The 26,795-nt window shown below is 41.5% G+C and overlaps 3 protein-coding genes across 3 annotated transcripts in view; 2 read left to right on the top strand and 1 right to left on the bottom strand.

The window, feature by feature from the left end:
• Positions 1 to 26,136, bottom strand: part of LOC145893935 (cadherin-23-like) — a 33,355-nt gene extending 7,219 nt beyond the window's left edge. The window contains exons 1-37 of the mRNA XM_082982340.1: positions 26,013 to 26,136; positions 23,298 to 23,467; positions 23,140 to 23,190; positions 22,888 to 23,073; positions 22,441 to 22,571; positions 18,986 to 19,097; positions 18,419 to 18,782; positions 18,168 to 18,328; positions 17,733 to 17,862; positions 17,236 to 17,407; positions 16,849 to 17,014; positions 16,641 to 16,761; positions 16,313 to 16,476; positions 15,877 to 15,982; positions 15,364 to 15,494; positions 15,129 to 15,306; positions 14,913 to 15,064; positions 14,518 to 14,698; positions 14,188 to 14,321; positions 13,809 to 14,012; positions 13,608 to 13,733; positions 13,445 to 13,552; positions 13,221 to 13,353; positions 12,882 to 13,166; positions 12,612 to 12,796; positions 12,282 to 12,521; positions 11,987 to 12,103; positions 11,685 to 11,910; positions 11,362 to 11,552; positions 10,821 to 10,958; positions 10,616 to 10,735; positions 10,369 to 10,546; positions 2,860 to 3,074; positions 2,613 to 2,770; positions 2,214 to 2,353; positions 1,493 to 1,700; positions 131 to 413 (exon numbers count right to left, since the gene is read on the bottom strand). Of these exons, the coding sequence (XP_082838466.1) occupies positions 131 to 413; positions 1,493 to 1,700; positions 2,214 to 2,353; positions 2,613 to 2,770; positions 2,860 to 3,074; positions 10,369 to 10,546; positions 10,616 to 10,735; positions 10,821 to 10,958; positions 11,362 to 11,552; positions 11,685 to 11,910; positions 11,987 to 12,103; positions 12,282 to 12,521; positions 12,612 to 12,796; positions 12,882 to 13,166; positions 13,221 to 13,353; positions 13,445 to 13,552; positions 13,608 to 13,733; positions 13,809 to 14,012; positions 14,188 to 14,321; positions 14,518 to 14,698; positions 14,913 to 15,064; positions 15,129 to 15,306; positions 15,364 to 15,494; positions 15,877 to 15,982; positions 16,313 to 16,476; positions 16,641 to 16,761; positions 16,849 to 17,014; positions 17,236 to 17,407; positions 17,733 to 17,862; positions 18,168 to 18,328; positions 18,419 to 18,782; positions 18,986 to 19,097; positions 22,441 to 22,571; positions 22,888 to 23,073; positions 23,140 to 23,190; positions 23,298 to 23,467; positions 26,013 to 26,136 (6,189 nt within the window). The remainder of the gene's footprint in view (positions 1 to 130; positions 414 to 1,492; positions 1,701 to 2,213; positions 2,354 to 2,612; positions 2,771 to 2,859; positions 3,075 to 10,368; positions 10,547 to 10,615; positions 10,736 to 10,820; positions 10,959 to 11,361; positions 11,553 to 11,684; positions 11,911 to 11,986; positions 12,104 to 12,281; positions 12,522 to 12,611; positions 12,797 to 12,881; positions 13,167 to 13,220; positions 13,354 to 13,444; positions 13,553 to 13,607; positions 13,734 to 13,808; positions 14,013 to 14,187; positions 14,322 to 14,517; positions 14,699 to 14,912; positions 15,065 to 15,128; positions 15,307 to 15,363; positions 15,495 to 15,876; positions 15,983 to 16,312; positions 16,477 to 16,640; positions 16,762 to 16,848; positions 17,015 to 17,235; positions 17,408 to 17,732; positions 17,863 to 18,167; positions 18,329 to 18,418; positions 18,783 to 18,985; positions 19,098 to 22,440; positions 22,572 to 22,887; positions 23,074 to 23,139; positions 23,191 to 23,297; positions 23,468 to 26,012) is intronic.
• Positions 4,908 to 10,823, top strand: LOC145893936 (uncharacterized). Its single transcript, XM_082982341.1, has 13 exons — positions 4,908 to 5,031; positions 5,979 to 6,009; positions 6,194 to 6,277; positions 7,702 to 8,065; positions 8,227 to 8,305; positions 8,365 to 8,442; positions 8,524 to 8,829; positions 8,899 to 8,964; positions 9,131 to 9,337; positions 9,401 to 9,562; positions 9,731 to 9,825; positions 9,904 to 10,037; positions 10,114 to 10,823. Exons 1-13 carry the CDS (start codon positions 4,980 to 4,982, stop codon positions 10,277 to 10,279), a joined length of 1,824 nt encoding a protein of 607 aa, XP_082838467.1. The 5' UTR covers positions 4,908 to 4,979; the 3' UTR covers positions 10,280 to 10,823.
• Positions 19,358 to 22,429, top strand: LOC145893938 (uncharacterized). The gene is made up of 7 exons (XM_082982343.1): positions 19,358 to 19,475; positions 19,760 to 19,900; positions 20,086 to 20,235; positions 20,288 to 20,517; positions 20,771 to 20,836; positions 20,906 to 21,061; positions 22,319 to 22,429. The coding sequence occupies exons 1-7, from the start codon at positions 19,412 to 19,414 to the stop codon at positions 22,427 to 22,429; spliced, it is 918 nt and encodes a 305-aa protein (XP_082838469.1). The 5' UTR covers positions 19,358 to 19,411.
• Positions 26,137 to 26,795: the final 659 nt, after the last annotated feature.

Raw genomic sequence — 26,795 nt, 5'->3', positions numbered from 1 at the left:
ATACTCACCAGGCGTGATTACCAATGCACGAATTTACCGCTCTACATATTAAGGATTACGCCGCAGCGTTACGCCGTATCACAATGACTAGGCGAGACGCAACAACCTACTACTGAACCGTAAAACTTACTTTCACAACCACACTACCGCCATGCGCCGAGGCCTCGACAGCGGTAACGTAGCGGTCACGTGCAAACGTCGGCTTCTCGTCGATGACGTCATCCACTTCGATAGTCATCCGCAATAGCGAGCGGTCGCGCGAAGGATCCCAAACTGGGGCGAGGGGGTACGAAATTCGGTTCGCCAGCAATCCTGACGGTTCGCTTGCCTGGCTGACTTCCGCGTCCCAGCGACCGAACGGCAGGGGTTTAGTGAAGTTTGGATTGTTCGTTGCACCAATGATTAAGACATAACTGCAAAACATATATGACCCAACTTAAATTTATTTCACCATAACTCTGAAACCAAGCATTGTCACAAAGCGCCTTGGCTTTTACGAATTACCTTGCACGTTGATGCGACGAGACTATTGCAAAGTATCTTAAATTTAATATCTTTCATAGGAGTCTGTTTTGTTGTAATATGAATTGGAAATGCTGTATAATATATGACATTCCCCGTTTTACCCGAATGAGCTATTTTCCAACCCATTAGTGAAGAAAGTATTTGGGCTTTAAATAACAAACTTTATTGACAAAAGGAAACTCTCTTCGTCCGCCCTTACTGTCACAGTGACTGTGTAATAAAATTTCGAATCGATGGGATTTCGAAATTCTTTAGAAACCTCGCGTGTTTTCACAAGCCAGACAATGCTTGAAGAAACACTAAAAATGCGATGACTATGCAAAATACCGGTCTTCGAAGCCGGTCAGGCGAAAACGTTTTGGCCGTCATCGACTTTTTGTCATCTCAAGGGTCTTTTGTAAGCCTTTTGGGTAAATCGCTGCGTACCAGGATAAAGTGTGTGGTCGAATATGCAGAAAATATTTTAAGGGCGTTTAATTGGACGTTACAAGACCTTGGAAGTTCGTATAGCACTGAGAGGACCTCCAAAATGCTCACAAATATAAACGATATGATTATGCCAGTGCAAAATATTATCTCTTGCCTTGTTGCCAGGACTCATGCCTTGTTATCTGTTTGCCAATCGTTTTAATCCTTCTCTGTTGGTTACATGGAAGTGGCACAGCCTCTTCACGGTGACAATATTTACAAGTCGTTGCTGTGCTCGCACGCAACTTCCCTTCAGACTCATGTAAATGACATAACGTCCGGGGTCGCATTACCGGCACGTATGAAATTATACACAAAACAAAGCGGTTGGTCGTTCCCATTGCAGATCACAAAGAAGAAGTCTTAAATTTCCTGTGTGACTTTGTGCCGTTGTTGGCTGCGGTTGGTAGTTCCCGTTGCAGAGCACGTTTGCGCCGTTGTTTAAAGCGGGCAATACTGCCGACACTACGTACAGCCAACCGTAACGGCTTTTACTTACCGCTCCACCGACTCGCGGTCCAACGCTCCAGTGAGTACAAGTTTGTCGCCACGCATACGAAACATCGGCTGCTCATTGTCGCCATCATGCGTCAAGATGTGGTAGAATATTTTCGCGTCTTTATCGGGGTCGTTCGCACTTCTTATGCGACCGACGGGGTCACCAATTTTGGCATTTTCCGGGACTGTGAGACTTTGGGTGGCCGTGCCTATAATAACATGGGGTTTAAAATGTAACTTTATCTGAAGTGGGAAAGTTGTCGCAAACTAATAGACCATGTTAGAGACCTAGATATTACAACGCAGCGTAAAAACTGAATTACTAATTGCAATACCATGACGACAGAGTGGCAATTAATACCAAGATTACCAAGCGATAAATACCAAGATTTTTTTAGATAAAACGATAGAGACATTTGAATTATTCTATTGAATCGTTGACAACACCGAGACTTCATTCAATATAAATTAAAAAAAAACAGTGTTGAAACAGTGTACTGTCTAACAGTGTTTAACAAATGTTTAATAATTATAGCGGATAGCAAATGTTTGAAACCAAGTGTTTAATTGCTGTCGCTGGTTTTAAGACAGTGCCACATCACGGGCTAGATTCTGTCCACTTTAGAGATTAGATTAACCCGAGGTTTTTATCATTCAGAACCATGAAACAGCACGTCTTTCATGATAATAAATCGCATAGCAATTATTTCAATTAGACACACCTTGAGAGGTAAACATCGGCCTGTTGTCGTTTATATCCCGTAGCTTTATTGTTAGATGTTTGAAGTTTTCCTGTTGCGGAGCACCAAGATCGTGCGCCTCAACTCGCAATAGGTATGACCTCCTTCTTTCTCTGTCCAATCTAAAAACGATAGAAGCAAGTGTATGGTGTTAATAATTTTTTCGATAAATTTTTGTTTTTATTTTTCAAAAAGTTGTATCTTTTCTGTGCTAATGGATGAAAGAGCAGGGACATTGGTAATATTAAAGTGAAATGACACATATAAACTCGGTCACTTTATGGTGAACTATAGTTAAGTTTTATGTTGTATGGTCATGTACTGTGCAAATAAATTTTGCTGTGCTTGTATCTAAAACTGCTTCACAAATAATATTGTCACCTTCTTGACGTCACTATTCTGCCGGTCACGTCATCAATAAGGAAGGCTTCTTCCTCCGTAGAATCGGTGAAACGAATCTTGTACCGAATTTCGGAATTTAATCCGATGTCGTCATCTCTGGCCATCACTTGCGTCACGAATGTCCCACCCGGTTGTTCCTAAATGACGTATGTTGACGTTACGTCACGCGTCCATCATACGAGTAAAGTTTCTCGAAACGTGTACTTGCAATATCCCTGTTATTTACCTCGTCTATCCTTATAACGTTGCTAGTAGGTTGAAGAAACACTGGAGCATGGTCGTTGACGTCAACAATGGTCGCTTGTAACGTCACATTGCTCTCCAGGCCTCCACCGTCAGTCGCAATCACCAACAAGTCCCAGACCGTTGGATGGCGCTTCGACACAACAATTCGACGCGACACAGTGACGTCACCAGTGAAGGGATCGATTGCGAAGTAATCTGGAAGGAAAGGACAATAGGTCAATTGTTATGTAGCGTTTAGTTTTGACGAATTAGAGGCAAGGGGAGGGTGGATTGTAGCTTTATACGATTACCCTGCTTTGTCCAGAATGTTGATCAAAAGATTTATGAAATTTTAGAAACCTAAGGTACAATAAGGATTAAGCTTGGTGATGTTAGTGCTATGAAAATCACGTGCATTTCTACTCGTTCTAAAAGGCTGAGCTCGGCATGGGGCTTAGTGTTTTCGTAAACAGTTGGTAGCTTCAACTTAGCCGCATTTTTTATCGCGGTCCAGTTGACTTTAATAGTGCACCGAACTTAATTCGCCATTGTGACGTCACGAAACCGCGACACTGCGATTGGAATGCGAGACGCGATTCAGAAATGTTGCTTCCGTTCTGCTTAGCCGTGCCAGGCAGCCGATCGCCTACGATTTCTGTAACGCTTTCGAGTTCGCCAATGCAAAAGGCACCGCCAAATCGACGGGCGGGGCTGCATTGTGACGTCACAATTAGGGTCGATTGCGAGAAAATTGCTCCCCGAATCGAGTGGTGTCAAAACACCGCCCTGTAAGCGCGGGAATGCCGTTGGCCCGAAGTTTAGATAAGGCAGTATTAGGTAAGCGGCCGGTGCTCTGTGGTTGTGTGTTCTGTTTTGCTTGTGTGGGAGGTGTTCGGATGACCGGGTGTTTGGTTAGCAATGGAAGCATGTCAGCTCGAGTGGTTTTATTTGAGAAAGCGCGTGTCTCTGGTGTTTGCTTTGCGAAGACTGCAGCAAACGTATCCGGTGTGCACGGGCTTAGAACACCAGTTTGGCTTGTCGAACCTCGCAAGAAGTGGAAATCTTAGTGTGTTTTTACGTTTTTTGCACCCTGTTGAATATCTAAAATCGTACAAAGATTGTTTTACTTTCGAAGAATAAAACCTGCCGGCCAGAGAATATGAGTTAAGGTGTACGTACCGTGACTTCAATACCGTAACCACCGTTAAACCCTTGCATAGTTTTTAACAAGTTTAAGTCTATACGAAAGGTTACGCTGATATGCGGGAATAGATTTGTTTATTCACAAGCTCGGTAACAAACAGGCGCAACGCAATATTCAGTTTAATCAATATCTTTGCGGTTCAAACGCGTGCGTCGAATTGCCCTCCATGAGTTAATTTTGTTTTGGTCCTAAGGCCCGATGTAAGGCTCGGAAAGCTACAAGAATGCTACATTAGCGGAAATGAACTTCGCGCCACTTTCATTCCGATATGTGTTCCACACGTGTGCGCACCCGAAAGGTATACCCGCGAATTAGTTGCATGCTTTTGTTAACTGTTCGTGATGGTATATTTACAGACCCTGGTAATATAAAATGTCTTCAGTAAACCTATTTGGTTTATTGTCTGGGAAGTAAAGGCTTGTCAAACAAGATTGATATAAAAAAAATGTGACACACCCCGTTCTCAGGCCAAAGTGATCTACGATATACGTTATAGGAGAAAGATACGCGCTGCAGATATGCTTCCATAATGGGTCGGTGCCGGTCTGATGACAGTGAAGATCAAGGAGGTTTTTGGTGTTTGAGTGTCGAGGGTTGGAATGTAAACAGCTTTAATGGGACCCCGCGTTGACTCACATATATAGCAAGGGATGTTATTTGTGTTTGTTAGGAAAACAGCATCGAAGGTTGATGGGTTTTTGTTGTTGTACAAATAGTATGTTTATTTACTTTGTGCAAATGCAGCATTTCGTTTTGAAAGAAGCTCGAGTAAGGTTTTGTCAACTGTGTATATTTATGAGGAATATAAGCATGCCTTATTGTTTTATGTTTATGTGCCCTACAACAGTTTTACGCACATGCTTTAGCCTACTGTTAGTCTGGTTTCTTTCGTGAAGATGAACTTTTGACTGAGACAAATGGGAGGTTCCTTATCTACACGTCACGTGAACAGGAATGGGGAGGAGAAGGGTAAGTGGTTTGTTTTTAACAAATTCCCGAAACGTGACCAAGGTTAGGGATGACAACACTGTGCATACTCAATGAAGAGCGTTAACAAATGTCCTATACGACCAACAAAGCTTCGATGATGCGTATTTTCCGCCAAGTGCATACTTGTCATACGTGGCCATATATGGCCGAAAAAATGCATTACGTAGCCATATACGGCCGCCGGGAGAATTTGATGCCATGGGATTTTGGTCTCCAAAGGGGAGATCACAAACAGTCCACAATAACCAACACGTGCGTCGCGACAAAGAATGATGTCATAACATACCCCACTGTCCCCATTGGTACGAATATCAGTTTACAGTGGATGGCAAAAACAGGCGTCAAACGTCTCAAACAAGACGTGATCTCTGGTCTGCCAACAGTCCAGGCCTTTAGTTTAATTTCCGTTATACTGTGGGGGCTCAATGAGTGACGTCGCGGTCTACAGTCATTGAATAGCTTCCTGAGCGGAACGGGTTGTGGTGTTGGGGTTGGCAACAACCTTTCGGGGTCGTCGCGCGTCTTGCTTTTTTGTGACTGGGGGAATTCGAACCCCAGTGTGGTTTGTGGTCGCTCTTCCTCGCTTTGCTTGATGGCAAACGGTTTATCAGCGACGACACACGCATCCTTGTGTTAACTTCCTTCGGCGGGCCGTATATACATGACTGCGTAATCTCACGTCTTGACAAACGTAAGAGATGCAGATGTACTGTTCAATATGATCTGACCCCCTGGCACCAAAAAATAACGTAGACTTCATCCCGTCTCGCCGCATCGCTAGGTCACTTTATTTGAAAATTACGTTACGCCTGGCAGGATCCAGCAGCGCATATGACCACATTTCTACATTTGAACTACTATTTTGACAAATCATTTGATCATTTTGTAACGATACTCAGTCACAAACTGCTTCTTTTGTTCTACAGAAAAAGGACAGAGGAGAAAGTCCAGCGGCGGGTATGTTATAAGAAATAACAAATGTTAAAATCTTATGTTTCAAAAAGTGAATTTGCCTAAAACGAACAATTCCATGCTGTGTAAAAGCCTGTAATAAAGCAAAAATCGTGTTAGAAACGTGATATGACTTTCACTTCTAAATGTGCGCCCCCGAAAGCAAAACTTCCCAAACATGTTTTCCCAGAAATTTCAACCGCAAACAACGTCACCTAAAACAAGTAAAGCGTGACCGAAAGTCGCAACGCCTGACGAAACATCAACTGTCCAGGTGGGTACATGGCGTGATTCTGAACCGCATTCCTGCAGCCTTTGTTCTTCTCTGTTGACCGAACCTCCAAAGCGACACTGGACAGAAGTGAAATTGAGGACTTTTACGGTGCCCTAAACACTAGTTTCGATTTAGGAAAAAGTTGTTAAATTTGTGCTCCGTATTATCCATTAGGATGGATGACTCTACTAACCCATGTATCAGTCGTGTTTGTTTGGCGTACGTTTTGCGAAGACAGAAGCACTCATAAAAAGTCATACACTAAACACACCACAATGGTAGCAACTACCAGTTCCAACATTACTAGTTTAAATGCTCGTCATGAACTATATCCCTTTGTTTGCCAAATGCGTTTACATTGTATCATGAATGTTGCGCAGGCGACTCATGGAAAAGGGTTAATAAGTTCGGGCAATCAACTGGCGACTATTCCCCTGAGGATTCGATTTGAATTAAATTGCAAATTGCTGTGTAGTTGCATCGCCATTAAGTCAATCACCAGCCTCAAGTTTATCAAATCCCTTGGGTGCCATTGTGAACATTATGAACGGTGCTACCCAAGTGGACGGTTCCCCCATTCCGCATAACTATATTCCAAACGAACCATCTAAAATAGGACTTGGATCCAGGAGCCCTATAAATACAGTTGAGTGATTACATATAAACCCTAGTAATCCTTGTTCTATCGCATTTCTGAACAAGACCCTATATTCGAAAGGATAATTAATGATGAAAATTGCAGTGTTGTCCGCCTGTATTCTCCAAACAGGGATTACCAAAATGTCAGGCTTGATGTCCCAAAGGGAGTGATTTCGCTTAATTTCGTGCCCGGATTGATGTGTTTATGAGGTCTGAACTGTGTTCGGTGGTCCCACAGTGTTGTTTGGATAACAGATTCACTTGCAAAATATGCGAAGGAGGTCCTTGATAAGTGCTGTTACGCAAGTGTGGACATATTAATTTGTAATACATGCAGTTTTACGGAGTAAACAACAGATGGTGTTGCACGTCTGTGGTTAACTGATGTGAGTTTGTGACCTCATGGAGCTTTCTGTATAGACGTATTGGTCGAACAATAAGTGGGTGAATCACTTTCTATACCTGTATCTAATTCCTACTCACATACAAGTCGCTTTAAAAAAGGATGAAAGCCCGCACTATGCATAAACTTCCATTTTACCCAACTTGAACAAAAACACGCGCTTTTTTGGATAGTTACAGTAAAAACTACAAGGCGATCCTGTCAACACCAAACACGTTTCTTGTTCTATGTGCTTTACCAGCTCCTTAAGTGTATCAGACCCTCGATGCATAAAGATTAGACAAATGTTTCTGTCTAAATAAGAAACTGGATCATTTTTTCGAGTATTTTAATCCAAGGCATTCTGTTTCATACAACAATACCTATATGTGTTTAATTTCAGGCTTTCAAACGAACTGAGACGAACCTCTTGGTACTTGGGTCGAAGCCTGCACTTTAACGAAAAGCAAGTCCGCAAAGTTCTCGTAAAATACGAGTCAGCACAAGATCAAAAGTACGTCTTCCTCCTCCAGTGGAGGGCGCTAAAGGGGTGGAAGGCAACTGCACAAGCCCTGGTCATTCAGCTGGAATTGGCCGGATACGATTATGAGGAGTACAGAAGCATTGTTGCGTCACAGAGCAATGGGAATCCGGGCGTCTACGAAAAGCCTCCGGAAATAGATAAGCCAGGAAAGGGGAATTACCAGTACGACGATTACGTCGACACCAGCAAATTGAACACTGCCAGAGATAGGGAAGAATCGGAGGCATGTAGATTTTACGAAATTGTTGTGGTTTCAAAGTATTTTCAATTGTAGGACTTTCATCTCTATCCGTGTACATTCAGTTTCAAATGCAATACCTAAAATTAATCTTTACTTTGTCATATGCGTTTGTCCTCAGCCGTTTCATTTAACTTTGATTTCAGATTAGAGATTTTAAAGCTTCAATGGACTTGGCCCATTTTTTGAGGAACAGCTGGAAGAAACCGGCACAGAAGGACAAAGGTAACCTTAAATTATCGGCGACACATTTTCCACATATACATGTTTCTGTTCCGTTTCAGTTCACCTTCACAACGACCCGTGCACTTCCGAAGACTCGGGTATTGTGACGTCACCAAACGTGTCGAGTCACGTAACAGGTAATTAGGGATTTCTCCGCGCTTCTGGGCACAGTTGTTGGTGTTTATCCAAGATAAGAATTAAAATTTTTTTTTTGATAGATTCGACTTCAGGAGAGGTGGAGGCAGACACACCGAAACGAACTCTGACAGTTCGTCGCTGTAGCGACTCCACAGTACCTCGCTCTATTACGTCATCGCCACGTCACAACTCCGAAACCGAACTGAATCGGATTTTCGAAAACGGCCACGCGGTGAAAGTAAGCGCGGTTCCACTTTCCGTTCTCGAGAAAACACCAAAACATGACGTCACACCAAGGCCATTGTTACATCACAGTTCACAGCCCTCTGTGATCGTACGCGATGATGACCGGTTAAACAATCCTCAGTATGACGACATCAATGAAGGTAGTTTATTAATTACCTTTCCAATAAAAAAAGGTGTTCTTTCGTTAAGAAGCTCTGTCATTTTTCCAGGTAGCAGAATGAAGGAAAATTGCATTAAGTTTGGGGGCAGGGGAAAATACCCGAGCAGATTTCGAGGTAATGTAACAACTTTCTAATATTTAGGCGTCGCAACCCTCAGATACATTACAACGCACATATGAGATCAACCAATGTACATAAAAACGCGTATTCGTATGCTGGTTGGATTGAAAGATTATTTGACTTCAACCCATATTTAGTTTCACGTTTCTCACTTTCACAGACAAGATATCGGGACTTTCCCTGACCCGCAACCAGGACATCGTCGTCTCCGACAGCGACAACTTGCGGATACAGATTTTCGATCGATTCGGCAGCTTTAAGCATGCCTTTGACACCGAAAGCGAGCTTAAACCCAAAGGAGTGTTCGTAACAGCTGCAGGCGACGTCCTCGTTTGCTGCGGAAGCGAAATTCGGATATTCTCCATCGGTATGTGTCGGATTGTGACGTCATAAATGGCATTTTGTACGTCACTGTTAAATTGTGCCACAGGCGGCGAGTTGAAGATGACATTCGGACAGGGGACTTTCCGCAACAATTCGTACGGCATTTGCAGCGACGTGAACGGGAATTATTACGTCACCGACATCGTGGGTCACACTGTTTCGGTTTACGATGCGAAGGGTGATATCCGGAAAAGATTCGGCTACTTAGGTTGTAAAAATATACAATTGTTAAATACCAGCAGAATTGGATTTAGTGGCATAATTCATACAGTCCCATGGGCTTAAAAAAGACAAAAAAACGCAAAAAAACATATATGACGTTATTGCATGTTTACTGGTCAAATTGTCATTTTTTTGTCTTCCATTTTGTTCTCAGGCCACAAAATGATGAACTTTAACCAGCCGGTGGCGCTGGCGATCAGCAACAGGGACGAACTCCTCATCAGCGACACACAAAACCACACAGTCAAGGTTAATGCTAAATGGAATTTAGTCGATAATTACTTATTTCTGTTGATGACATTGAAATGACGTCATTTATTACTAAAGGTTTACTCGTTGGCGGGAAGACCCTTGTACGCCATTGGTGGGAAAGGGACGGACGGAGGACAGTTCTGGAACCCTTTCGGTATTTGTTTTGACGCGAACGGGTTTCTTTATGTGGCCGACTGCGGCAATGACAGGTTTGCATAAAGTTTGTAAAGTATTTTCTACAAACTCTTTGAAAGTAGGGTTTACATTATTTATTTTTATCCATAGGGTTTCTCTCTTCGACCCGAAGTACAAGTTTCTTCGTCACGTGCTAACGTCACGTGACGGCATAAAAATGCCCAGTTTTGTTCAAATCACCAACTCGAATCAACTCGTCGTATCCGAGTGGCACTCGCAACAAATCAAAATCTACTCCCTGGAAACGGCAGTATGACGTCACAAACACAGCTGTTACCGAAAACAGACTTTGTTACAAAACCCAATTCTGCCTTTATGATATGTTTGCTATCGATTTCGAGGTACCTGCATCTGATTGGAGGGAATAGGTCACATGACCGTTGACGCCTTTGTCGCTGTCGGTAGCAGATATCCTGGCAACCGCCTTACCGGTTGACGTGTTTTCCAATATGGTTATGGAGCGCGGTCTCGCTTCAGCAAACACGGGGTAATTATCGTTGACGTCGAGGACGGTGATTGTCACCTAAGAACGGGTGATTTATGGAAACAGTGGTTCTTTGTTACTTAACAATGTACTGAAGTTTTAATATACCTGGACGGAGCTTTGACGGCGATTTTCCTCCGCGTCTTTCTCATTGTCGATGGCCATCACCGTCAAGGTGTATTCATCCGTCGTTTCGCGATCCAACTTCCCGCGCACGTAAATAGTTCCCTGTAGAGTATTTTTATCGGTTTTAGCCACAAATATACCTCTCTTGCATTGTAAAAACATTTCTTTACGAAATATAAAGTTTAACCTTTTTCGGTTCGATTTCAAATTTGTCGGTTGCACCTCTCAGCTGGTAAGTGACGTCACCAAACACGCCGTCGTCTATATCAAGTGACTTCACTGACGTCACAACCGTTCCGGGATCGGCATCTTCAAAAGTTTCAGCCTAAACAGGAAGCCATGTGAAAATAAGAGCCAACAACAACTGTGGCTTAATTTAGGTTCTCTTATTAATGCATGTAAGCAAACGAAAACATGCAACAAAAATTGCTATAACCTTGCGGTTGTGCTGTTCCACATCACTGGCACAAAATAAGTGAAGCCACCATTGCTACGGGGTTAGTATCGGTCAGACCCCCCAAAAAGCACCCTGTTTTTTATGACGCAAAACGTTTATACCACAGTGCGCAGTATAACTAAAAATATACATGTGGTTCAAGTAAACACGTTTAAGTTAAAAATTGAGCACCCTAACGAAAATAAGCACGTCTCTGTTGAGAAATTTATACTTTCTTGGACAAGCTCTTGAAAATAAACACAAATCATGAAAAAGGACGCTTCGTACAAACCTGGTAAGAAGACAGTTGGAACAACGGATAGTTGTCGTTGATGTCGTTTACGCGCATGCGCACTGACATCTGTGTAGTGCGTTTAGCTGGCAAGCCAAGGTCACGTGCTATCAGTGTGAAGTTGATCCAACCAAACCCGCCAGATGGCGCTAGTACTTCACGATCGATTCTGGATGCTGATGTTATTAAACCTAAAAAATAACGACGAAACTGCAATCTTGTTTCTGTACAATTTAAAATAGCTGTCTTAAACTCTACTGTCGTAAGGCGGTTTTAATTCCCCAAATTGCCTGATGTATTTTTTGCCTATTTTTGTGCTGTACCTGAACTCGAATCTTGTAAACGAATAAGTTCCTGATGCTCCATCACCTCGAATTCCACTTTTCCGTTACTGCCTTGATCCAAGTCTTTGCCCTCAAACGAAAGTAAAGTTGTTCCAACAGAGCATTCCTCGGTGACGTCAACAAATGTGATGTCACCGTCGATTGTTACGTCTTTTGTCAAAACGTTAATTGACGGAGAGTTGTCATTTTGGTCGTCGATCTCTATCTATTAAGTGGAAATAATCTTATTTGTTATTGTCCCTTATTTTTGTGGTAAATGTAGGAACTGGGGTGTAAGCTACCTGCAAAGTCATCTGTTGTATTGAGGTGGACATTTCTTCTGTGGCCGAAGCTTCGTCGGTTACTTGAAAGTTGATAAATATGGAAGAGCACCTTTCTCTATCAACAGTCGTCTGCGCCTGAATAGTCACAATGATCAACATTCAGTAGATATTTTCTAACAATTAAGCATATAGGTTTTACTGTTTTCTACACTAATCGTAAAAACAAAACAGAAAACAATAGCGATATGTTACTGCGCAAAAAGCCTACGTTTTTGCTACAACCCGAAAACACTGTATTGTGAAAATTTCTTACACTTAGATCATTTGACGATAAAAATATTTCTCCAGTTGTGGTATTGAGCTGGAACCAGTTGACAATTAAGTCGTTTTCCGACTGGCGGACGTCGTCGACGGGCGCTTCCACAGCTAGAGGACGCCCCTGTGCGTCGTATATCGTGGTAGTTGTCATGGAGAACTGAAGGCGCGGTTCGAGGTCGTTGTCAATGGCAACCAGTTGGGTTATTTTTGAGCCAACAGCTGAGTTTTCATCAATCTGGGTGAATATATGAGCAAGTTTTGCTAACAGCATTATAACTATGGAGAATCTTAGTGGAATTTTGTATCAAACGTCATAAAATCGTACCGAAATCCTTTGAAAGTTTGTGAGAAATCTCGGTCTGCTATCATTCACGTCATCAATGATGATTATGACGACAGCCGTCCCAGATAGCGGGTTGATGGGGGCTTGGTCGGTGGTCACGATGGATAATGTGTATTGTGACGTAATTTCTCGGTCCAGTGACTGTCCGGAGGCCAAGAATATTGTTCCTAAATCATATTGATATTTTTAGGCAAGGCAAATTCATGATGGTGGTTTTAAGAAAATTTTATTAAATATTGATGCACATTTTACCTGTTTTGGGGTTAATTGCAAACTTGTCGAAAGCACCACTTTGTATGCGATAAGATATTTCGCCGTTACTTCCTTTATCGGGGTCGGAAGCAGTCATGCGTGCAGCCACGTGACCCGGCTGCACACTTTCCAAGACTCTCGTCCGAATCCTGCGCTTTGCAAAGCGAGGTGCGTTATCATTGACGTCATCAATCGTCACAATGACCGTGGTGTCAGTATATTGGTCGCCTACGTCAGAAGCTCGAACTGTCAATTTGATAACGTCATTGCGTAGTGCTTCTCGATCTGTTAAAAAGGATCTTTAATTGCAAGTAGTTACGGTTACGATATTAAACCAACCAATGTTTCTGGTTGTGTGGATTTGTCCGGGCGTTCCGTCGATTGCGAAGAATGAAGTCGGATCGTGGATTAGTTCATATCTCACTTCTGCGTTTGACCCCTCGTCGCCGTCAATGGCCAAAAGGGGATAGCCCTAAAAATTGCCTTGGGTGTTAAAGATTTTTCCCATACAACTTTCAATCGGCACGATTTACGTATAACGTTACTTATCGGCATAAGCTTACTGTGAATCTCAATTGCGTCCCTGGTGGTGAGTTTTCTGATATTGTCGCAACATATGGGGTTTTCCGCACAAATACCGGTTTCTCGTCGTTGACGTCATCAACTAAAATCTGTAACCAACAACATTAAAAAACATGCCAGAATTCTTTGCGTTCCGTAAATTACCACAACGGTTTTCGTCACGCTTCGCGAGTTTCGAGGATTCTGGGGATTGTCTCGAGCGGTCACGTGCAAATTGTAATCACGTGTTTCTTCTCGGTCTAGCGGCTTTGCCAGAAAAACTTTTCCGCTCTGCAGAAAAGCGGAATTAAATGCGTCACAATGGTGACCTAAGTATAGTGACGTCACAATGATCCTATTACAAACCTTCTGGTTTACGACGAATGCATCGTGCTCACTTTCTATGGAATATTCAATTCTTCCGAAATCATCCGAATCTGCATCTTGCGCCACCAAGTGGAAAGCCAAAGAACCGATGACTGTATTTTCACTCAGATTCACGCGCTTTGGAAGATCCACAAAAACCGGGCTGTTGTCATTGACGTCGTCGACCAAGATGTCTATCTTGAGCTGTAATAAACAAGTAGGATTTTATAATTGAATTTACAATAAGACTCATCATGGACAAACCAGACGGTTAGCAATTCAACCGCAACCATTCAAATGATGATGAAGTTTGAACTAAAAGTCCACTTTGTGCCAAAATACGGCAAGGTTTTTGTCAAACGGATAAAAAAATCCTAACCGTGCTGTTTCGTGGTATCGTTCCTGAATCCACCGCAAGTATCGTTAAGTTGTATGCCGACTGTTCCTCTCTATCCAACTCCGTCCCATGGACGACGCGGAGCTCACCATCTAGTGGCGAGATAGCGAATCGACCTGAAAATGCAGTCAATCATTTTTTTGTCTTCATTTTTTTTGTGGAAAACAATTTAAACCAAAGGAATTAGCTCCATAATGTCCCTGAACATAAAAAACTTGCACTCCTGAGATTTATTTTATCTCAGCAAAGTCATATACCACTAAATTGAACATTTAAAAATTAAAAAAATTTCATATTTTTGTGTTAACATACCCGCTTCGTTCCCATACACAATGTAATAATTGATTCTTCCGTTTTCGCCGCTATCTGCATCCGTGGCTGTGAATTTTCCCACAGCCGGCCCAGCAATATTTTCCAGTACCCTGAACTCGTTTTCAACTCCGCGTACGAATTGTGGTGAGTTGTCATTGACATCCGTCACTCTCACTGTAAGCTGTTATATGAACCGTGTTAGACTATATTTTCAAGAAAAATGTTTATCATTAATTTTACTGGGATATCCTTCGTGCTGAATCATTGAGCGGGGGTTTATGACATGTTATTTCGTATCATAGCAACCAACATGGGAAAATAGTAATATGTTACATAAAGAACATACGGCATGCATCTGTTTAAACAACCAAGTCACACAAGTAATGTTAACAAACCGTAGCTGTTGAAGAAAGACGATTTTCCGAGCTTTGATCTTCGGCCTGTATCACCAGCTCCAGTGTTGGTCCAACTGCTTCGAAGTCCAACGCCACCGTCGACGTGATGTCACCAGTTACGTCATCGATGACAAAGAGGCCGGCGTTGTTGCCTAGTAACATTCAAGCGTATTTGCCTCTAACCCTAATCTTGTCATTGCATTAATGTCCACCAACCTTGCACAATAGCGTATCTCACGACACCATTGTTACCGCCGTCCACGTCACTGGCATGTATTGTGACGTCACTGAGTGGGTTGTTCTCGAGTACAGTTACCTCTTTCGGACTGTTCTTATCAAATACTGGACTGTTGTCGTTGACGTCAGTGATCGCGATAGATAGATCCACACTCGACTGTGACGTAAGAATTCAGTGACGTATAACAACCAATATAGTAAACTCCGCACTTACCGATAAAGGTGGATTGCCGCCATCTTCCGCTGTGATTGTGATGTCATACAGGGATTGAGTTTCGTAGTCCGGTGACGTCCCTGGTTTTGTGGTGACTTCTCCAGTTTTCTCGTTCAAGCGAAAAACTTTGTCTGAGTGTTGAGATAAAAAATGAAAACGGCTCACTGGAAGTATTAGTACAAACTGTACGTAAACTTAAATACTACAAAAAAACAATAGTAGATGCTAAAGAACCACCTCACAGCATGATCGGCATTTCCGATCAACATATATGTCAGTTAAACATGGAAATCTGTGCGAATGTTATTGGCATAATATAATTTATGTTTAGTATAGTATTTTAATTTTAATCGATAATCAAAAACAACAGGTGTTTGTTGTGTTAACACCGAAACGTTAACGTTCGCATATATTTCCATGTTACACAGACTTATACGAGGATCGAAAATGCCGACCTTGCTGTGAGGTGGTTCTTTAGTATCTATACCAACACCATAGTGGTTTAGATCTTACCGAACTCCTCGTGACCCCTGGTGACGTAATAGCTGACTAGCCCGTTATTTTTTGAGTCCCGATCTTCGGCTTGCACTGATCCGATCAGAATACCACCGCCGACGTTCTGTAATTTATTATTCATAAGCGGATTCGATCTTCGCGTGTCGTTCGAGTTTTACCACCCACGATTGTGACGTCATTCGCGTTGTTACGTTACCACCGCAAATAAAAGCAACGTTATCAAATTAAATAACGAAATGTTGCCACAAACAGTATTGTTTTGATACACCTGTTAGTGCAACTACAAGTTTAATTCATTTAATGAGCGCCGTTTTGAGGGATTTCAATATCTTGCAGGATAAACTAACGCTGCCTTTTTTGAAACCAAATAAAAATTATTATTATATATTGGTGGTCGAACCTCACAGTTGTATGTAACAGTACAGTCGGTCACCTCTGTTCCGGTGAAATTTCCGAATAGCAGAAATGCTGGTCTGTGGTCATTTTCGTCCTGCACGATGACCACTAGTGGCGCCGTGGAGCGCAAAAACCCGAAGTCTGTTGCAGAGAGTGTGAGTTCGACTCTTCCGTCAGTCACTGCCTCGAAATCCAAGGGCTCTGCATCATCAAAAGATTTGTTAATTTTTTACGCTCTGAATAAAGATTGTACAAGCAATTGTACAATCGAAACGTTCAAATGAATCTGTGACAGCATTGTAATTTGACTAAGAACTTTACCAAAGTGCGCATTTAGTATAAAGAAACAACAAATGTCTTCTCACCGACTAGGTTTAGGACCCCAACGTTTTCCTTGGTGGTTTCAATTTCGAAATGAGCACTGAAATCTCCTTCCATAATGGAGTAAGTCAGGACGTTGTTAGGGTAAGAATCAGCATCATTCGCCTGCAGGAAGTCACATTAAACTAAAATGTCTATAAATATCATATCATTGCTCTTTACAAGCTGAATAAAACACACTGCAGGTCTCACCCTAATTGTCGCGATATTTCCAATCCGACGATTTTCCACTACAGTTGGAGTCGGTAAGTTCGAGCCAAACTGAGGATAGTTGTCGTTTACGTCTTCTACGTTGATGGTCAAGATTGTTTGCGCACTCTGCTGGTACGGTCCAGAATCTCTAGCAGTGATAATGAACCTGAAATTAAAGGTAACATGTGAGATTGATAGATAACGTGTATGGGGTGTTAAAAATGAGGCAGCACAAATGTAATAGTCCCAATATACACATTTTACGGGTTTCTAGAATGTAATGGAATCTTCTTCTGTACTGATTTTAATAGTAAGAGACCTTTAGTGATATTTTTTCCATGTTTAAACCCTATGTATACAAAAAAAATTGTTTTTAGCATGACTTACTGTTTCCGTTTCTCCGTCTCGTAATCCAACGCAGCAAGTAACTTTACATTACCGCTCTTCCTGTCAATGTTAATTTCACCCCGGCTCGAGTCGACCGAGTACGAAACCCTTCCGTACCTTCCCGAATCGGCGTCGGTAGCTGTGAGCCGAACCAACGTTTGGTCAAGAGGAACTGCGGAAAACACAGAAATGAGACCAGATGACACATGTTGAATAAAATTGAGTGACAAAGGTATTTTTTTGATTCTCATCGCTCGTTAGAAGGGTAATTTGCAACATAGTTTACAAATAATCTGCATTTTTTCTCGTCTTTCGCAATGCTTCCCAAGCGGTGGTGCGAGATCTGTTCTAAAGGGTTCGTGCATGCATGCTGAACGTTTGGGGTTGGTTACATCAATACCTAACTATACGATGGTTATGTGCCGACATATAAAAAGGTCAAGAATTACTTCTTGTACGGACAGACAGTTATTGGAAGAAAACTATGCACTACATACAATTTTCTGATACGTTGACGACATAGTGACGTTGTTCGAATTGCGGGGCGTTGTCATTTTCGTTGATGACCTCAATCATGACGTCACAAGAAGTAAACAGCTTAGGATTGTTGCTCTCATTGGCAAATACCTGGAAAAAACATGTGCAGTTGCCAATGTCATTAGAGCTACTCATAAAGTCTAATAAGACCAGGTGCTTGTATATATTTACCCATTGCCTTAGTACAAGAGCTTCTATATAATTTGTCATGCGTTATTAGGATTTTACATTTTTTTGCAACACACAGCTGAGAAGCCTTGGATTAGTCTAATGTTTTGTAAACCACAAACCGAAAAGAAAACCTGATCGGATTCCCCCAGGGTTTTGCGGGTTTGAATTCCAGTGTGGTTAAACAAATGTTTCGTACACCCTTACATGGCACATACAGTTCTCACCCTAAACTGGAGTCTTCTTGCACTTTCGTAGTCCAAAGGCCTCTTTAAAACCAAAGTGACGTCAGATTGGTGGCGGAAGGTCACTGGACTGACCGTTATTACGTCACTAACCCTCCAACTCACTGACATTGTGACATCGCCATTCGCTCCCTGATCTTTATCTACAGAGAAACAACGAGAAATTTAAAAATCTTTACGTGGTTGTGACGTCATGAAGAGTTTTAACCACAATTTCTTACTTCATAACTTACCTGTAACACGAATGTCTAAAGGAAGCGCCGTCCCAATGGGGAAGTTTTCTGACACAGCAAGGCGGTATGAATTTCGATCAAACTCCGCCCTCTCGTCATTGACGTCATCCACTATGACGTCAAAGCTGACTTCGCGAAAGGCACCGCCTTGAGATCCTTTGGTACCAATTTCGGTTGCACGTACAGTTAGTGAAAACATCCCCGAAAAGCCGGTTACGTCACGATCGATTGGTGACGCAACTCTGAGGTTGCCGCTTTCCAACATGAACGTTCCAGCCTCATTACCGGATATCAGGGAATATACGACGTCGTTAGGGGTCCCTCTATCGCCATCTTGCGCCAAAATTCGCACCACTGTAGCACCCTGAACGGTGACAGACGCAAGGATTGCATTTTGCATACAATGCACACAAAATATTTCCACCCAGCATTGCAAGATAACACGAAGAAAATTGTCATGTCAATGCAACTTCAGACCAAGATCACTTTAAAATAAACTGTACTTTGCGTTTAAACTTAACTTTACAACACAAAAAGTGAGAAATGTAAGCAAAAACACGCGCATACCACAGACACGTCTTCATCTATTCTCCTGTCGTACGGAAGATTCTGGAACACCGGCTCGCTATCTTGAACATCCTCAACGTTTATCATAACCGTAGCGGTCGAAGACAACGGACTGTAAGATAGAAAACACGGTAATCACCACACATACAGCTGTGATATAAATAAAAATATGTAGTAAGGACGCAGTTGCCATACAAACACAGTTTGTAGGACTGTGATCGTTGTTAAACCTGATGCTGTCTGTCAGTGCAAGTTTCAAGGCCCTTATGCATTTACAAACTTGGCGTCTGTGTCGTCATAGTACATCTTATGATGTAACAGAAAGAGATATGACTTGCCTTCAATTGCCTGAGTGTGATATCTAGGATGCATGTTTGGAGTAATTTTGTTTAAATAGGAATTTATGTAATTAAGTTATTACAAAATATGGACCGTCATGAATCACTTCGTGTTCGTTATTCTAGTTTTGACGATTCGGGCTCAGAAGATGGTAAGTTTTGGCGTTGTTGTAGAAAATGTGAGTCAGATTCGAGGACAAAAAACATTTCTCAGTTGGTAAACTGCTGATCCCTTTTTTCTAGTGCGGGGTCGATTTGGTGAAACCGTTCGAATGTTCCCAGTACCCGGCCCAATTTGTTGATTCCAACTTATAGAGTCTGGAGATGTTTTTGTGCAAATTTTTCAATTCAAGCTGTTTCATTGTCTTGTGCATTTTGCGACAGTGGTGAAATTTGCTGATTTGAAATGTTCGATCATATTCGGTATATATTGCAGACTTGGACGACACTTCAACCCAATCCGTCAACAGTTTTTACAAAGTGGAGGAAATAGTTGCCAACCACCCTGTTTACTTCAGGTTAATGAGACCACGTGCACCTAAAATTGAAACAACAAAAACAGAAGAAAAGGAACAAGGTGCTACGTATAAAATAAACCATAGGGAATGCTGTAATTTAGACCTCTTTCGCAAATGAATTATTGACTTTTGCGTAATGTTGTCATGGCAGTATAGACACAGGGCGAAAAATTGTCAAATTACATGAACACCGAGTCACCATGACGTATGCAACAATTGAGTGAAAACTAAGTTTGCTTGACAGAAAAATCGCTGCCCCTAGAAGAGATCGTCTTTAAAGACCCGAAACCACCGGTACGCAGCAAAAAGCGAAGGTTGACGAAGGCTGAGCGTCTGTGTGTTGCATTACTGCGCGAACGAATCGCTGACGTCGTCACCAGCATTCAAACACGAGGTAACAAAAGTTTCCTGATGCGTCCAATCCTTTTCTAAAGCAAAGTTTCCAGATTTCCACAAACGCCCGCAAACAGTAGCTGTAGGAAATAGCGCCAATTGTGACGTCATAACTGTCGAAGCAGAGCGCCCTTCGACGCGCCAGAAACATTCGAGATCGTCTTCAGCTACCAGTAATTTCAGCAGAGAAATCTCAGAGGACGAAAGTCGCATGCTAAAGAAGGTGTTGAGCGACATCCTGCGGCGAAAGGCTTCAAAAAATCCGCTACCGCAAGATGGCAATGTGAGTATACTTGTCAGTGGGTGACGAAATTGTTAATCGGTAGCGACAGGGCGTGAAATCAGTTTTTCTGGTTAAACATCAATAGGTTTGATTGTCAAAGGTCCCGTGGTGTCACAAAGCGTTAGCCGAACTGCTAGTCCATGAAATACGCTTCCACGTCGTACTTTTAGCTGGTTTATATCAGATGACCGGATACGGGTACAGGTCTATGTGGTATAAATGCTAAACTATTGGAATGTTTTATTTAAATCAGATAAACAACGAAAACTTCCAAAATCGACCTTTAACACCGGAACTACAATCCGGAAGAACAAGTCAGGTAATTTTTGTTCGCATAGTTTCTCACCGTGTGACGTCACGACCATACCTTTATGACGTAACCGTGCAGGCGAGTAGCAGAAAATCCGCTACAGATCGTTGCTTGAAACTGATTCACAAGAAGGTAAAAGACAAACTGAAGGAAAAGGCGGAGGCCGTTGTCCCCAATGACGTCACCAGCGGCGGAGATATGAACCGTGACGTCACAAAGCCTTTCGAAATGGAGGTAACAAGCAATTTCTGTGTGGTTTAAAATTTTCACACGATTATAGGGTCACGTGACTAGCAGCGCTGCCACGCTGTTCCACCATGACGTAACAATGTCGGCGAACGATCGCAAAAACAACAAAACTTGCAGCTACAAAAGGTTTAATGAAACGCAAATAACTCGACACATCTAATTACACAGAATGAGGGGCGATTTACGATGTCTGTTGCGCAATAAAGCGTCTTTCGATGCGTCATAAAAGCGTCTCCGCGTATGGCGAGACGTGGTATTACAAAAATGTTACGGCTGATATTCCGTTTTATGTCACGTCATTAGGATATTATGTCGGCTTTTTGCTCTTATGTAGGTAAATAATAAAATGGTGGATTTCGAATTGGTGGGAAGGTGTGCCACGCCCGACCAGGGAACCACCGAATTCACATCTTAATCGGCACACCATATCTCAACAAAGTCAAAACTGTATGCAAAAATCTTGCATAAAATTTAAAACAGTTATCGAAACCCTTAAAAAAATGTTTTATTTAAGCCTTTTCTCTAAGTTCAAACAGTGACCAATTTTGCTTCATTTTGTCTTTGCAATTTACCGCCCAGGAATATCGCGAAGCTACTTGTTGCAAAAATATTACAAATCAAATATTTCCAGGTCTCTTTACCAAAATGGAGTATTTTCAATATATATGGCTCTTGTGACCACTTTCCTTCGCACTAATTCATGCGAGCTAATGCCAACCTCCATTTGCTGAGCAGCACCCTGTACATTAGGATTAAATTCGATTTTGCACATAACAAGCACGCTCCAAAGCTGTCTTTGCTTTTAGTATTTGGCTCAGAGCGACAAGCGAAGCTCGAGAAAAATCAATGAACTTAATTTTTTTAGCTTTAATCGACTCACTTTTCCTACTTCCCTGTATAGTTTAATATGCAGGCCAGGGTTCTTATTAGCGTTGAACGAGCCTGAATCCGACTTGTTTTTACAAATCAGGATCGCATGACCTTTGTTTGATTGTAATGAAAGCAAGCGTCGTGGAACGAAACATGTACAAATATACACCCGCGTGATGGCGATTTGTCTGTCGGGTACATTATCAATGTATTATTCATGAACCAAGAAGCGCGGGCCATGTATATGAGCAATGTGTGTTTATTTGTACTAACCGTTAAAAGTAAGACATTTCAAGGTCGCTTTTTTCACTTGTACAGCTCATAAGGTGACATAAAAGTAAACGCCAATGACTGTGTTTCACATTCTATCAGGTGAATCACAACCAAAAGACAGGACTTGGGTTATTTTCGCTCGCGAGCAGCTCACGTGGTTCCACAGCTGACTGGGTCATCAAGCAGCAGTTTGAAGAATACAGAGCATAGGGGTTTCTTACTTGTTGTTGTCGCCGTCCGTTGCAATCACCAATAATCGATAAGCGTTCGTCTTCTCGTAATCGAGGCTCGCGCGCAGGATCAATTCACCGTTATCCCGACGTAATTCGAACGGCATCGCGTCGCCGACACTCTGTTAGATCAAAAAACAAAAATGTCGATCATGACGAGACATGAATCTTTATTGGCGAGAAATTAATAGCAGACTGCGACGTATATTTACCGCAATAAACGACATTAAGGTTAAAGCGCCAATTTCCATGAGGAAATTTATTGAGGTCACGTTATGCCATAGTTTAATGACGCCATGCTCGTTCAATTATACGTTTAAAGCTCAAAGCGATAAAAACAACCTTTTTAGCAAATCGCAACAATTTTTTTAATGATGACGTCATGATTTCATGGCCAGACATTCATAATCCACGTGATAAAGAAAACAACATCCTTACTTGGGTTTGGGCAAGGCTGTACCGAACCAATCCCCCGTATCCCTGATCGGGATCCGATGCTGAGATTCGGAGAACCTCGGATCCCACTGGGGTGGCTTCGGAAATTCCGACCTCGTATCGATTGAAGTCAAACATCGGAGCATTGTCGTTGACGTCGATCACACGTATTGTGGCTTCTTCCTCCACCTATACGACACCACCATGACGTCACAAAATATTACGTCATATATAGTGTCACTCAATATTACTCACCGTGTTTATACCATCGGAAACTGTGAATTTTGCCGTGTATTCATAATCTACCTAAACAGAAAATAAACAAAATTTCAGTCACAGCTTCTCATATAAATAATAAAGGGATGCAATAAATTTCAGCAACAGAGGTATTCGATTTCAATTTGCAAAGTTACTTCGCGATCAAAAGATTTCTTCAATTTAACTGTTCCCGAATTCGCGTCAACAGTGAAGTATTTTCTTCCGATGTCGCCTCGGACGCCGAAGATCAAGGGGTCATTGTCTTCGTCATAAGCAGTGAGTTCAATGACGTCATTCACTGAGAGCGCTGACTTTGGTTGTGCACCTAATAATGTTTTCATGGTGTTATATCAGTGGTTGTCAATCAATGTAACCTAACGCCCAGGTGCGTTGTTTTGAATTTTCGCAAGCGACGCGCCAACTAATTATCGGATAAATGGAGGGCAAATAATATTTTATGTCTACTATCTGATACTGATAAGATTAATCAATAAATCATCCCAATATAGAACGATAACAAGTACTTTGCAAGTTAGAATCTTTTAAGTGTTTTAGTAACCACTGTTATACTGACATTAAGTTACGGATCTAAAATTCAGAAAAAAGTGTTGTTTTATGTTCAACAAAATTATTCACGGATTTTGAAAAACACCAAGACCAACTGCTACTTATGTGTATTGTGGATCAGCCTGCATTTGTTACGGCATAATTGGGATTGTGATGCATCGCGCGACCTCCAATAAATCAGTGAACTAATTTTGCTTTGAGCTGCCTATTGTTCGATCACAATTGCAATGACGGCCCATAATGCACAGGAAACTGTCGATTGTGGCGCGGAGAGATAATCTCGCAATCAAATATGAGTTCATGAGCATGACCTCTGCGGATTTCAAGGTCACTAAATATAAAGACCTTCGAACGACTTGATGTTAAAGACGCATTACATGACTATTAGTCGATTGACACGAATGAATATCTTAACAGATACATTTTTTTCATTTGTAATCGTTTTGCTCGTGGGAATTCTGATTAATTTTTTTTTTTAAGCAAGATGTTCAAGATGTTGTTAGGTTTGTCTTTATAAGATGAGTGAAACACGGAAAAATATACAGTTGGAACTGTGCTAATTTGCAGTGTAACAAAACCCAGACTACTGATATAGAGTTTGCTGTGAAACGCCATTTATATACACCACTGAACATATGTTTTTGGTCTGTTTGTTACGCCATTTTAACCAGGTATTAGAGGCTTGATAAGACGCATTCTGACACAATATTGCCCGAGAAGAAGTTTAGTGGCCCGAAATCTTTGCTTCAAATTTACACATTACCAATTTGTCCGCGGACATGAATCATGAACCACGTTCAAAATGTTTGAGTTCGGTTTCTGGTATCAAAAGCATTGAAATCGCTTTGTGGCTATTCTTATTCAAGCTGCAAAGTTGAAGCGAACTATTAGTGTGGTTTAAATCAGGGTTGGTGTGACGAAATGACAAACACCGGTAGCTTTCATATCAATGGGGAGTTATTTTATCAGCTCACACAGCATTTTATCGCTGAAACTTAATTTGGACCATTTGGAAATGGCGGCAAAGTAGAAGCAAATGGAAAAACCATTATCGAACCACAGATAAACCCGCTTCGTGGGATAAGGAACAACTTGAATATTGATATCTCCTTTGAGAGGGAATCCAGGAAGCGTGAAGTAGATTGTAAAATAGTAGCAGATTTCAAACACTTGCCCGTCGACAGACCACAAATGCAATCTGCCGGTAATGACAAATGTATCTACTACTTTTCAATCAATTGTGATTGATCGTTTTCACCGTGTTGCATTCAACTAAAGCAGTTGTTTCCAAACTTTTTTCTGAGGTTTCGTGTAGTGTTGTAATAGTTCCACCATATCAATAAACCCTCAAACGTATATGCGGGAACAGACAAAAACCACTTAATATAATAAAAATACAACAAATAGTGTTAGTGAGATGGATGTAAACTCAACAAAATGTCATAGCATGTTTGTTGCTGCTTCACAGACACGCGAAACATAATTGAAATTATCACACAAATGCCCAATGTTGCGTAACAATAAAAGCGCCGTTTCAGCGAGTAACTTGTGAAATCTGCGTGATTTCAGAGCTAATTTTAGGGATTTTTCCGTTCGACATTTTGTTGTATAGGTGAAATTAGTCTTGCTATACAGTGGTTGCTGCATGAAAAAAAAATATGTAAAGTAAAGTGTTATGCTCTTCAAACCGAAAAAAAACTTTATTGTTTTTGACTATCATATTCATAGTACACATCTAAGAAATTATAAACGTTTTTTTAATTATTTATTCAAACCCGAATAAGAATCAACTTGAACAAGATGGGAAATTCCACAATCAATATTTGGGTGGGACAGACTGGAACACTATTTGGCCGTTGAGCATGAGTCACCGACGCCGTCGACTTTTAAACGATTTACAAAAGACGAAACCATGGAAACCAGGGTTAATTGACATCTACCAGTAAATTTTATTTGTTATGTTGAAAAATTACGTTCGCTAAAAATGTTCGCAAGCCTGTTGACAACATGTTTGTCTGATGTTTCGAGTCATTCCGGATGCGATTTACAGGATATATGAAGGACTACGTAACATTATGTGTGTATTACATGTTTAATGATGAATTAGGGCACCGGTTTGAGCGCATATACCTTAGTAGGTTTTTGGTGCAAGTTTGCAATTTCTTGGTTTGTGACTTTGGCTTCTCAATGTAAGTTAATTTTTTGCAAAAAGAGTGTTGTTTTTGGCGCAATCGAGTGATTTTGGAAACATTCGCAGCCCATATTTTAATTTAATCCGTAATAAGAAAACTTCACTTTCTTACCAAGCGAGTCGTTTTCGTTCATCTTCCAGAACCACCCGTTCGTGAAAATGGGCGGCGCATTCCCTTGTGACGTCACAGTGGAAATGCAGGCAAACGCCACGACTGCGAGAAAACAAAACGTCATAATTCCTCGGGATTTGCTGAATCAATAAGACGGCGTCTGTGGCGTCGGGGCCAAAAAACGGGAACACATCTGTCGGTGGGGACACGCGACACGCCTTTATTACGTAATAATGGCGATTAGTCGACGTAAAAAATCGCCTGGGAGGTGCTATAGCTCACGCCAGATTGTTATTTGCAACCTAAATCAATTCTATAGCTGTCTGTTGAAATAAAATAACACTGTTTCCGTTTATGATTTTTTCTTGCTCTTCGGGGCCATACGTTAAGTAGATCCTGAACTTAGAACAACAATATTATACTAAGGGTAGTTTTTCCAGTAAGTTTAAATAAAACAAAACCTGTGACTATACGTCCCGAAAATTACCAACAACAGTAAAAGCAAACACATCAGCTTGTAGGCGACTTTGCTTACAAATCACGATAGCCAACTTAAAACACAGTTACTTCTCAACCATAGTATGCATAATATAGAGCACCAAAAGTTTGGTTTGGTTTAATCTGTAGTGGGAAACATATTGTTTGTTTACGTAAATCGCTTTAGCTTTTTAAGTTGCGCCCTTTGCACGCTGGAAGACGCAACGTAGAGACGATTACGTTGTAGTAACTATCTTCGATAAACAAACGTCAGCCTTTAACTTTTTGCATTCTTGATTGATAACT

Source organism: Ascidia mentula, chromosome 3 (genome assembly GCF_947561715.1).
Source record: "Ascidia mentula chromosome 3, kaAscMent1.1, whole genome shotgun sequence".
Classification (NCBI taxonomy): domain Eukaryota; kingdom Metazoa; phylum Chordata; class Ascidiacea; order Phlebobranchia; family Ascidiidae; genus Ascidia; species Ascidia mentula.
Note: the sequence above shows the minus strand (reverse complement) of the source record. Positions and strands in the feature narration are given on the sequence as shown.

Bases quoted from the DNA above. Each gene is read 5' to 3' on its own strand.
- LOC145893936 (XM_082982341.1), top strand. From the start codon at position 4,980: ATGGGAGGTTCCTTATCTACACGTCACGTGAACAGGAATGGGGAGGAG. The intron at 6,010-6,193 runs GTATGTTATAAG...ATGTTTTCCCAG, and splicing joins AGGAGAAAGTCCAGCGGCGG to AAATTTCAACCGCAAACAAC. The intron at 6,278-7,701 runs GTGGGTACATGG...GTTTAATTTCAG, and splicing joins ACGAAACATCAACTGTCCAG to GCTTTCAAACGAACTGAGAC.
- LOC145893938 (XM_082982343.1), top strand. From the start codon at position 19,412: ATGGACCGTCATGAATCACTTCGTGTTCGTTATTCTAGTTTTGACGAT. The intron at 20,236-20,287 runs GTAACAAAAGTT...CAAAGTTTCCAG, and splicing joins CACCAGCATTCAAACACGAG to ATTTCCACAAACGCCCGCAA. The intron at 20,518-20,770 runs GTGAGTATACTT...TATTTAAATCAG, and splicing joins CGCTACCGCAAGATGGCAAT to ATAAACAACGAAAACTTCCA.